Source organism: Patiria miniata, unplaced genomic scaffold (assembly GCF_015706575.1).
Source record: "Patiria miniata isolate m_02_andy unplaced genomic scaffold, ASM1570657v1 HiC_scaffold_2, whole genome shotgun sequence".
Taxonomy (NCBI): domain Eukaryota; kingdom Metazoa; phylum Echinodermata; class Asteroidea; order Valvatida; family Asterinidae; genus Patiria; species Patiria miniata.
In genome coordinates this window covers 18,566,918-18,579,759 of record NW_024037058.1, presented here as the reverse complement: position 1 = coordinate 18,579,759, position 12,842 = coordinate 18,566,918, and the positions used below count along the sequence as shown (strand labels likewise).

General features: G+C 41.4%; 1 protein-coding gene across 1 annotated transcript in view; it reads left to right on the top strand.

Moving 5' to 3' along the window:
• LOC119726765 (ubiquitin carboxyl-terminal hydrolase 19-like) overlaps window positions 1-12,603 on the top strand; it is a 45,645-nt gene extending 33,042 nt beyond the window's left edge. The window contains exons 25-29 of the mRNA XM_038198608.1: window positions 931-1,031; window positions 2,268-2,383; window positions 3,518-3,670; window positions 5,461-5,621; window positions 8,269-12,603. Coding sequence (XP_038054536.1) covers window positions 931-1,031; window positions 2,268-2,383; window positions 3,518-3,670; window positions 5,461-5,621; window positions 8,269-8,675 — 938 coding nt within the window. The 3' untranslated portion in view covers window positions 8,676-12,603. The remainder of the gene's footprint in view (window positions 1-930; window positions 1,032-2,267; window positions 2,384-3,517; window positions 3,671-5,460; window positions 5,622-8,268) is intronic.
• The last annotated feature ends 239 nt before the right edge of the window (window positions 12,604-12,842 follow it).

Here is a 12,842-nt window from a genome sequence, read left to right as displayed (position 1 = left end):
AGGAACCAGGTATCCGATTGCAAAAACAGGGGTACCCGTTAAAGAAACCCACCGCCAAACATGCCTACATTCAAATCTCTCAAGCTGCTGCTGAGATTGCTTACAAAGGTCTGCACGATAATACTACTGCATCGGCGCATCAATACAGCAAGATTATTCCAGATCCGAAGCCAAACCAGAGATAAAACCGAAGTTTCATTTCTTGTTATAAGTGTTACATAGCTCTTTGGTAGAAACGTGAGCAGAAACTGTCTATTGGGTACCATGCAGCATATTTTAAGTCTTTGGATCTTCATAATAAACTGGTGCCGTGAGTTCCTTCTTCTTTTCTGAAATTTATTAGATGGTATTGAAACGTCATTGACTTGAATTGACTCCAGCGTAAATTTTACTTGACTCGACTCGACCACACACTGTAACTCAACTCGACTCGACCCGACCTTCTCCACCTAATGACTCGATTCGAGTCAATTCCTTGAAATGACTCAACTCGACCCAAGTCATAAAATTCAGTGACTTGTTACAACTCGCTTCCAATCCGTACCTGACTCTTTGGGTTTTCCCCAGAACATCAAGGCCCCCCCTCCCCATCCAATGCAATAAGTCTCAAAATGAAACAAGCCTTTTTTTTTTTTTTCTTAACAGAGTTCCTCAGACTTGTGAAGTACGGTGCCTTGTTTGAATTTTGAGGGGTATTTGATTTCATCACCGGAAAAATACAAAAATAACAAATTATCATTCAGCCTGGGAAAGGGTCATATCTGGGCCCATGGAAAACTAACTCCATGATCATAGTTGTTTTTGCTTAGACAATGAGGCGAGGAATGCTTAAACATAAAACATAAATCATGGTACAATGTTAAACAAAGAAAACATAATAAATCAAAAAGTTAAAATCGGGCTTTGTTATATTTTTAATTCCAATCACAGGTGATAATCCAATCGATCTGAAGCAATACAACTTCCTAGCCATGGACTGGAGGAACGATCCTAAACAGCAGAATCACGTCCTGGTGGAGTCCAAATCCCTGGTAAACTTTTGTAACAACTCACTCATGTCATTTTAGTCTCTAGTTTGTAACCCTTTCGCATGGGTCTCCAGCAATGTTAAACTTGAAATTGCCAGAATTACTTTTATTGGTTTATTTTCTTTATACTTAGTGAAGTGACCTTGACTGTGGACTTGTTGCTGGCACAGTACCTAGCAGTGATGTAGGTCTTGAGACCGGTCTCGAGACCACTTAATGCTGGTCTCGGTTTTGACCTCGCTACCCTGTGGTCATGGTCTCGGTACCCTGTGGTCTCGATATTTTTGCTGGTCTCAAGTCGAGACCAGCAATATGCAGTATTTATCACTCATAATATTGATTTCATTGCCTCTGTTGTTTTCGTTCAGTATTGTTGGTTATCATGACCAACATTATTTAGATTTGTTGTCTTGTTTTCGATGTAGTTATCACTGCGGTGTGACAGGCCCATATTTGTTCTTTTCTGTGATTTGCGCCTTGCTATATTCTAACGTCAGTAAAAAAGGTTACAGTTTCAACTAAATGTCTACATGCAATGAACTTTTATTTATTAATTTGTTATTATTTTTTACATTTATTCTCTGTACACTCCACGGTCTCAATCTTGGTCTCAGACCATCTCGGTCTCGGTCTCTCTTGAAGGTCTTGGCCTCAGTCTTGGTCTCGGAACTCCAGATCTCGGTCTTGGTCTCAGTCTTGGGCTATCTGGTCTCAATTACAACACTGGTACCTAGATGGCGCTTTGATGGCAGACGCTTTTACGGAAATTTGTCTTGCAAAATTGGGTGTCCAAAATAGCCAAGAGAGTATCCAGAAGATGACCAGACACCCTCTGGCTAGAACCTTGCTCAACATTGCCTTTTGGTTTTTTCTTTGGGTGGCATGGGTGGCTTGTGCGTAAAGCGCTCGCCTCTCACCAAGGTGACCACGGTTCGAATCCTGGCCGCGGATTGCATGTGAGTAGAGTTGTGCGTTGGTCCTCTCCTGTGCCACAAGGGTTTTTCTCCGGGCCCTCCGGTTTTCCTCCCTCCGGAAAAATCAAACACTTTCGATCTCAGGCTGTGCTCCGTGGTCACATATGGGTCGATGTGGCCAGCAGCTATAGGCGCCTTTACATGCCAGCGGCCCGACCACGTTGTAGCCGCGTCCTTCGCAATTCAGCATACCAGCTGCGAGTAAGAATGATTAGCCTCCCAAATTATTATTATTATTATTATTATTATTTCTTGCTTCCCATAGGAATATGAGGAAGATGATTCAGTGTATGAATTATATGAAGAAGAGAAGAGTACAACAATTGATCATTGCCTGAACCTCTTCACTGAACCGGAGAGACTGACACCAGATGAAGCATGGTGAGCTCCTCTCAACCCCCACCCCTTTTCCCCCACATAATACCAGGTACCCGGCATTTTTGGCAAGTTGCAAAACAGATTTGAGCCTATGTAATACCAATTTCCATCCGTGAATACGGACGGACATCCGTCCATACTTACCACAGCAACTTGTGGGGTACTCGTACGAAGGGAAATTTAGGGAACAATGCTAGCCCACTACTCACCCTTAGAAAAACGGTACCCCAGAAGTGAAATTCTAAAGGAGAGGGATAAAAGGACAACAACGCAAGTACCCCAGAACTCCCATCTGCTGGAGATGACCATCCTCATTCCAGATTTAAATGATGAAGTTTTTCTTCTAGCAGTTAATCAGCCATACAACTTCCAATGAGGTTCATTGCCTTGTAAATTTTATGAATTTATTTATTGAAGAATTTTAATTTAAGAAAATGTTAAAGTTTTTAATTGTTACGTGTTTATACCAGTATTACATGTACACGTACATGTACATGCATTAATTTCCAATATGTACTATGTATGTAATTTTGGGAGAGCATTCATGTGTTTACATGATTCAAATGTTTACACGATTCATGTGTGTACACGTGCTTCCGGTTTGATCTTTTAGGTTTATGGGGTGGGGTGGGAGTAGGCTTGGGGTGGGGATGGGTAGGGGAGGGTTGGAGTGGATGGGGTTGGGGTAGGGGATGGAGTTGGAGTAGGTGGTGGGGCGGCGATAGGTAGGGGTGGGGGGAAGCGTGGTGATGGTGGTGATGTGGTACATGTACACACGTGTAAGGACATTTGTTGACTTTTTATGTTGATATAAAACAAAACCTGACCCTTTCACCTTGGCACATCATCATGAATCCTGATGCCTTTCCATCATACCCATCTCCATTTCTACCTTCAGCCTCCTTTCCCGCCTTCGACAGCAAGCCATGGCGGCTTTGCCATTCTAGTTCAGTCAAGTATTCTGTACCCCAATATCTGTCCCAATCCTGAGACTGTTCCCAGATTATATATTTACTGATCCCTGAGAGACTGACATAAGACGAGACATAGTAAATGCCTATGCATCTCCCAAACCCCTCTGCCTCTTTCTACATCTACAGCTTTCTTTCAACATTTCTTCAACTCCTCTTATCACAGGTATTGCCCTCAGTGCAAGGAGCACCGGGAAGCCACCAAGCAGATGTCTCTCTGGAGGCTTCCCTCCTCCCTCATCATCCAGCTCAAACGCTTCTCCTTCAAGAACATGATCTGGAGAGATAAGATCGACAAGCTGGTCCGCTACCCCATCAGGTAAAACCTGAAACCTCAGAATTGATAATAATCGACTAAAAGAGGGCTTCATACATTGAAAAACTGTTATTAAAGGTATGTACAGGGTGTCCTAAAAATAATGGTGCATGTAAACCCCGCCATTTTCGCCAATTTACAACCGGAATTTACTGCAAATGTTTACACGATCTTCAAGGTTACCGATTTAGCTTGAGAATACTCTTTGTTTAATTAAGATTGCTTTTGTAAATCCAGAGATATGTTTGAATAACCGCAGAGCCAAAACAAAAAAACATTCTGTGCCACTTTTAGGAAGCGAGTGCTTCAAAGATCAGACAATGCCAGTATGGCTCTTTTGATAAGATTGTCCCTGTGGGTGTAAGACAAACATTCCATTCACACGACAATATAGGGTTTTGTTCTTATGTTGAAACAATTTAATAGTACAGACAGGTTCACTTCTTTAAAACTTCAATGAAAGAGTTTAATTGAATATAAATGAATATTTCACACTCTGCTTAAAAATGTTAAAATCACGAACAGTAAAGTGATTTGGTTTTAAACTAGGGCTATACTGATTTTAACTGCTTCACAGAAAGTGGCACAAAATGGTTTTCTTGGCTTTGCAGTTATTCAAACATATCTTTGGATTTACAAAAGCAATCTCAATTAAACAAACGGTATTCTCAAGCTAAATCTATTACCTTGAAGATGGTGTAAACATTCGCAGAAAATTTTGGTTGTAAATAAGCAAACATGGAGGGCTTTACATGCACCATTTTTTTCAAGACACCCTGTACAAACATTGATAATAATACAGAAAGGAACCTAGCAATTAAGTGATAAAAAACTTACTCAAAGTGTGAATTAAGTCCACCTGAAATTATATCTAATGGAAGAACAAAATAATTGAAGGTGATTTTACCGTGTATTAGCAACGGAATCCAGTTGAAAATGTACAGTATCCATTGAGCTGAAATTTCAACAGATTAAATGTTATGCACCTTACTTAAGAGTTTGGGCATTTTTGTTGCTTGGAACAACAAAATGAAAAAGTATTAGATCTACATACCGTTAGACCAGAACATTTTGTTGAGCAACTTAAGTAGCATGAGGTTACAATTTTGTATTCATAAGAGCTGGTGCTAAAAAAAACCAAAAGTGCAGAAAATGTGAATAAATCTTAAGACGGCCATCTCTGTACGAGAACTGCGTATTTTACACAATCAAGCAAGCATTGTGCAGTGTTGAAAATATTCCAAACATGCGCACTTGTTGCTCGAAATGTGTTTGAAATATGCAGCTAATGCACGCTATGCAATTGACGTTCAAAATGCCGATGCACGTGGCTGGTCTGTAGGAAATGACGTCATTTGAGAGACCTATAGTACCAGAAAATAATGTTAAAGAAAATTGCCATTTCTTTAAATCATTTATTTTTTTGGTCAAGTACAAGTGGTTGACTTCAAAATGTTTGACAGAATTTCACTGCCAAAAATAAATGCAATTGGGGGCCAGGAACAATAAGTTTTGTTTATGTTGAAGCTTTATCCTTACCTAGTAGAGTTGCTACTAAGAATTCCAACATACTTCCTCAAAATCTTGCTTTTTTTCCTATGAAGATGACAAATGAAAGAAGGATAAGGATATCTGGATTTCACATTGTTCTTATGAATCAGCCAAAAGAGGATATATTTCATCCCAACAATCCTCACCCCTGACCCACTGGTACTTTCACCTAAATCCAGATCCTGGGCTGTCTTACGAAAGTTACTTCAAAATAATGTTATAATGTTTTTAAATCTGTTTAGGGGACTAGACTTAACCCCTTACTGTCACGGATTGAAGGGCCCGGTACCACCCATCTATGACCTGTATGGCGTCATCAACCATCACGGGGGTATTCTAGGGGGGCATTACACCGCCTTGGCAAGACTGCCTAGCCGGGAAAGCTGGAAGAAGAACGAATACGGTAAGCACAGATATTTCCTCACGGAGGGATCGGGAATTTGTCACAGAAACTGCACAGACATAATAAACTAGCGCCCTCAATTTTTTGAGCTTTAATAATAATGTGCATTTATAATATCCACCAGTATTGGTGCTCAAGATGCTACATTGTTCTTACCCTGCTCATTGGGCCGATGAAACATTCCGAATACCATCTCAGCTCCCTGGGGAGTACACAGCTCGATGCTGCCATTTCGGTAGTCTATCATTTTTGAACAGATTCGTTGATTAGTTATGCAAGACAACCGCATCTTGCCCTTAGATTTTGACCAATCAGCGGGCGCTTTCTATATCGGGTCTTCGGTCATTCACCCGTTGCACGTCATAGACATGGATAAAAAAAAACCTGTGTCATGCACTCTGTATCATGGTATGCGATATGCGCCCGGTTGTTGTTGTATTACAAAACACTGCATTCGAATTGACAAATCAAACTCCTCTTTGCAAAATGGAGGATTTTGCAGGATTGAGGCTACATGGCAAAAGTGTCTTGCTGATTTTGGAGGATGCACTGTGTCAAGGTGTTGGGCCGGACCTTGTGTTGTTTATGCTCAGCCGTGCATAAATTTATGCTTACATTATACTTGAAATCCTCCGCACTGCTCCAGGATGTCACTGGCTCTGCCTCAACATATTGAGAGTGCATTGCTGGAGAAATTTGCAGGATTGAAGCAGTGGTCGCCCCTCCAAGGACCACATTCATCAAATAAGGGAGAATTTTTTCCAGGATTGAGGCTATATGCAATTTTTGAATGGAGGCGGTTGGAGGATTTTGCAGGATTGAGGTTACATCCAAGCATTAACGCCTGGGCAGTTAGGGTTTTTAATTGACCGCTGCAATCGTTCTTTGTAAGCCGGAGGTCGTGGGTTCGATGCAACACTAGCTGCCCTGCAATTACAAAACCCTGTTTACTGCTGACAAGGTCGATGGCCCACGATGCGCCCGCGGTTTGTGGACACTTTCCCTGGTTACAGGTCCCTCACGCACCAACCAACCAAACAATACTTTGACCATCGTTTGGTTTCCTTGCAGTTTCCTTCCACAGCTGGCAGGACATCCTGATAGTGATTAACGACCGTGTTTGTTGTGTTTGGTTTATTTTCAGTTTTTTTACCCTTATCACAGTGAACCGACACGTAGCACCAGTAACCTTGTGTGTTTTCCCTCAGGGTTTTTTTTGGGCCATGTTACCTTTGGCAATATTCAACTTTAGTGATGTTTGTTGTTTTACTAATATTGGTGGCCTTTGATAAATTTCTCCAATGAAGATAGATTGCAAAACAAAATAGAAAGTGAAATTTATCTTTTTGTAAAATAAAATACTGACCAGTGTTGTACATGTCTACACATATAGTATATATTTTCTTTAACCCTCCTACTACTTAAGAGGCCGCCAATGGTCAAAATGTTTGTATCTCACCTCCTGGCATACTGTGTACAAACCAATGGGGGTCTTGACCAATTTTGACGCAAGTAAGAAACCAGGCTGACAATGCATGTTTCCATAGGAGGGTTAATAGTTTAAAACCCTCCTTTTGGTACACAGGCTAGTCACCTACAGTCAGATCATGTTTCTTATAGGCACTTATGTGACAGTCCCATTCCATCAACTGACATAAGCAGGTGACTGGTAGGCACAGCTGGCTTATCAATCTCCTACAGTCAAAGCCTAGCTATATCAGGTTTCATAACAATCACAGCCAGTCAATCCTGCTCTTTGAAGGCAGGGAACACTCAACTGTTAGAAACAGTCACTTGATTTATTTTGAGTGCTGGGCTGACCTTGTTGAAATTGCCAGCCAGAGAGGGATGGCTTATAATCAACAAAATAGATGGCTTAACGATACGGTATTAGCAGGACCTTTCTCAAAAGCGCCCTCTTGCCCCCCCCCCCCCTTGCGAAGCCCATGGTCCTGCTTGTACCCAAACAGTAGGCCGTCTGATCAATTTGAGTTGAATATTTCAGGTCAATCCAGTCAGTAAGCAGTTTGTAATAGTTTATATTCATTTTCATGTTTTTATAGTTTAATAGTAGTTTATGATTCTGTCATTTTTGTTTGTTCATTTTTGTTTCACCTTAACAAAGTTTTGGGGGGACACTTTAAGTGTCCCCCAATATCAGTCGGAACTTCAGTATGACTATATCTCTGTCTGGTCCGAAATTGGAGGTCAAAGGCCATCTGGAGGTCAATTGAGGTCATTGTTTAAAAATGCACAAAATTCGACTTCTTTTAATAACACAAAGCATATAGGGATCGACCGCGAAAAAGGCAACACGTCCGATCCACGGATAACTTGTTTTGCTTTGGTTGAAGATATTCTGAGTCTTTGTATACTGACTTTCAAATTACAAAGTGCAAGTCAAGTTTTAGCCAGTCATTTATTTCACACTCTTGATACAAATCTCCATTCCTTTAACTCTTTTGACTGCAGAAGTAATTGCCTTAATTTGATGTAATTGAAACAATATGCAATGAACGTCAATGTATCAAGTTCTCTGTGCCCAGCAAGTGAGATTAGTATCTCTCTGTACTGGAAAGATTTTTAAAATACTTGAATAAAATCTTAATACTGATTTAATTAATTAATTTTTCCTGATTGTTTGCAGATTGGCGTCTGTTTGATGACAGCCACGTGTCGCAGATCTCCGAGAAGAACGTCTGCACCCAGTCAGCGTACCTCCTGTTCTACCGCCTCCGTCAGCCGTACATCCCCTACATGCCCCTCCCCCTGAATGACGATATGCCCCGCCCACTGACTGCCGATGCACCCATGGACTGCGAGTCTGCTCAGAGCGCTCCCTCGCTGAAGAAGGTTGCCCTGGAGGGGGAGGGCGCGAATATGAAAGACGCGGAAGAAGCGGATGCAGATATGCAAGCGCAGGATGGGGCGGGGTCAAATTTAGTGGGAGGGAAGGCTTTCCCAGCTGAGCGCGAAGCTAGTGCAGATACCACCCCCAAGAATGTGAAAGATAAGGATGAACTTCCTTACACCGACATGGAGGATATCGATTAAAAATCGATATCATCTCAGGGAAAGTGAATGCAGTCATGCAAGCGCAGGAGGGGGCGGGGTCAAATTTAATGGGAGGGGAGGCTTTCCCAGCTGAGCGCGAAGCTAGTGTAGACACCATCCCCTAGTATTTAAAAGATAAGGATGAACTTCCTTACACCGACATGGAAGATATCGATTAAAAATCGATATCATCTCAGGGAAAGTAAATGCAGTCATGTAAGCGCAGGAGGGGGCGGGGTCAAATTTAATGGGAGGGGAGGCTTTCCCAGCTGAGCTCGAAGCTAGTGTAGACACCATCTCCTAGTATTTAAAAAGATAAAAATCCTTACACCAACATGGAAGACATCGATTAAAAATTGATATCATCGCAGATGAAGTGAATGCAGTTTTGCAAGCCCGGGGGGGGGGGGGGGGTCAAATATAGTGAGAGTGGGGGCTTTCCCAGCTGAGCGCGAAGCTAGTGTAGACACCACCTCCAAGTATGTGAAAGATAAGGATATAACTTCCTTACACCGACATGGAGGATATCAATTAAAAATCTATATCATCGCAGATGAAGTGGATGCAGTAATGCAAGCATAAGATCCTTACACCAACATGGAAGATATCGATTAAAAATTGATATCATCGCAGATGAAGTGAATGCAGTTTTGCAAGCCAGGGGGGGGGGGGTCAAATATAGTGAGAGTGGGGGCTTTCCCAGCTGAGCGCGAAGCTAGTGTAGACACCACCTCCAAGTATGTGAAAGATAAGGATATAACTTCCTTACACCGACATGGAGGATATCAATTAAAAATCTATATCATCGCAGATGAAGTGGATGCAGTAATGCAAGCACAGAAGCAGGAGGAGGGGGAGGGGTCAAATTAAGTGGGAGGGGAGGCTTTCCTAGCTGTAGATAACCACCTCCAACTACTTGAAATGATGAATTTCCTTACACCAACATGGAAGATATTGATTAACAATCTATATCATCGCAGAGAAAATGGATACAGTCAAGCAGGAGCAGGAGGGGGAGGGGTCAAATTAAGTGGGCGGGGAGGCTTTTCCAGCTGACCGCGAAGCAAGTGTAGATACTAGCTCCAAGTACTTGAGAGATAACTTTGAAGAAATTCCTTACACCAACATGGAGGATATCGATTAGAAATCGATATTATTGATACAAATGTCTTCACATCCCCTGCCACCCTGGTGAAATTCCTTACACCAACATGGAGTATATCAATTAGAAATCGATATAAATTTCTTCGCATCCCCTGACACCCTGGTGAAATTCCTTACACCAACATGGAGGATATCGATTAGAAATCGATATTATTGATATAAATTTCTTCAAATCTCCAGCCACCCTCTCTTCAATATTTAATCACAAAATCTGCCTAGGGCAGATTGAGTCTACTCATGTTGTCAGTTTGTAGACTTCCTTGTCAAGTTGTATTGTCCTTCATTTATTGCACTCTGATAGAGTCCTTACATTTTTATCAAAAGGGAAGTCTGTGTAGATGTAGTAAATGTGTAAAGTTAGCATTGAAAATTGATCAGATCTCACATGAATGAATAATAATAATTTAATAATTTACACATTTATATTTTGCCAATTCCATATGAATATGATCAAATGCGCATCACAATTATTATCCCTGTTCATCAGGAATGAGACCATTCTTTTTTCTGCAGCAGCTCGAGATCAGCACAATTTGTTCTCTACCTTCACAGGTACCCATTTATACACCTGGATGGAGAGAGGCGATTGTAGTAAAGTGCCTTGCCCAAGAGCACAAAGCACCGTGTTCCCCGTCAGGGTTCGAACCCATGTACCACGGCACACGAGTCCAACACTGTAACCATTTGACACAGCGCCCCACAGCATGATGTGTAGATCTGAATCTCAGACCCAGTGCTAATCCCAATAAACTATTCGGTTCTGTTTTGGAGTTATTGAATGTCGGTTACTAAGACTAAGAGGTTCCGATCATACGATATCAAAGTACCATGTGACCTGACCATCCGGTTTTTCCCATAATCTGCCACCATTGCAGTAGGCAAGCATTTGGCTTGCAACCGCATCATTCATCATAAAATAGACAGTAGGGCTTATTTTCATGTAAAAATATCCTGGAGCTACCGCAAGTGATGACGAAGCATCATTTACTTCTCATATATGGAGACCATAGTGATACAGGTTTATAATGGGCGACCTTGCCATTTCCCAGCTCGCCGTTGGCAGAATGCCGCCTTCCTGCAGCCTTCAGCCAAATCCGGAAGGGTCAACTCATCCTGTTTGGAACCTTCGTTGTGCCGGTTGTCAAGGTTACAAGCAATGCTACCGTTGCCAAGCGCTCTGCAATCCTGCCCGAGGCGATGCGTATTGCTTAACAAAACTTGCTTATCAAAATTAATGTAACTCTTTTTCTTTTGAAGTTAAAAGGGATGACAAGACATTTTTTTGTAAAATTAATTCGGTTTGCTATTAAAGTTTTAACTGTTTGATTCCTTTTCAGATTGAAGTTTGCCATGAGTGATGTTGCTTGACAGTTGCGTTAAGCCCAATTTCAATTGTCTACTAACAGAACTGTAGAGCTTAGGGAGTAAGCACGACGAATAGAACACTAAATTGGCAGCAGAAAATGCTTCAAACTGGCACACAGCAATGGAAACATCTCCATGCACAATAAACAGTCACTCTAGTCTTGGCCGTGAATGTGCTAGGTAATGCCGCGTCCGAATTTCTTGGCCACGGAAGGAAATAACACACAAGTCTGTGGCCAGTGGCTGCAGCCGCTACCATAGGCGCGTGTGCAGCCAAGTGATCTGGACACAGCCTGAGACTGAAGTATCTGCTATTAAATAAGCCTTGATCCTCTGCCATTTTAGCAGTTAGTTTCACTAGAATCTGAAATGTGCAGAGCTGCTATCCTCATCACAGACTTACTCAGCAGAAAAGTTTCCCCGTTATCACACATAGGTTACCAACTAAAACAAGATGGGGTCTCTATTGGTTGTGACTGGTCCTCGGCCAATTTTTGCCGAGAATGTCAAACTAGCCAGGCTATATTTTTCTGCCCAGCACCATTAAAGATTGCCCAACCGATTGTCACCCTTTGTGCTTCATTTTGTATTAACAGGTGACTTTCCACCTGCAAGACCTTGGTGGTTTTCGTCTGATCTGCTCAATCAATTACTCCAAGGCCTTGTGTTATTGATGTAAATTATTCAGTTTCCCTTCGACTATTGAGTCTGCCCACGACATATCACAGGGTGAATTAATGAACACACGTACATGCACAGTTCCTATTACCAGGTGGTAGTGTTAATAGTAATATGTCCTTCAGCAAGCTATGCTACCTCAATATTTCTAGCTCTTCAACACTTTTGGGAAAATTACTCTCCCGATTTCTCGAAAGAGTTATTTGAAACTTATATTCATAATTTCCAAGCACCCCCCTCCCCCGGAGAGCAACCCAAACTCCACTCCTTTTTCCCTATCCCTATAGTGTTATGGTGTTTGATATTATGTAGATATGTATTTTTGTGGAAATTGATTTGGGTGTGACCTTTCTGTAGTTATTTTTTCTTCAAAATTTGTAATGTGTTTTTAAGTAATGTTAACTGCAATACTAAGTTGGATTTAAACCTTGTGAATTATAACGAAATGTGTTTGAAATGCAAATAACTACTGACTGTTTCCTTGTACAAAAAAAAATTGAATTAATATTTATTAACCGATGTTTTTGAAATAGAATTGTAATCGCCACCAAGTAACCATCTACGACGTAGTTTCTCAGTATTATATTCTGGTGATGATGGAAATTGGTGATGAAAAATATACCCAAGTTACTCAGAAAGCAATGCATATTTGCGATGTGTACATAATGTATGGATTTTTTTAAACAATCGACTGCAAATTAAAGAACAACTTGAAAAACGACACCACTTGAAGATTGGTTGGTTTTTTTTACGACATGTGAGATTATAATAGAAGTGTCGAAATAAGGCGGAGAGATCTCAAATGTTACGTGAATGTATATTGATGCAATTCCCGAGCTAGCTGCAACAGTCAAAACCAGCGGGCGAAATCGTTACATTGCATATCAATCATTCATGTTTGCTTGCTGCATTCACTTGCACACAGGATGCAATGATGGCTCATTCAACAATAGGAAGACG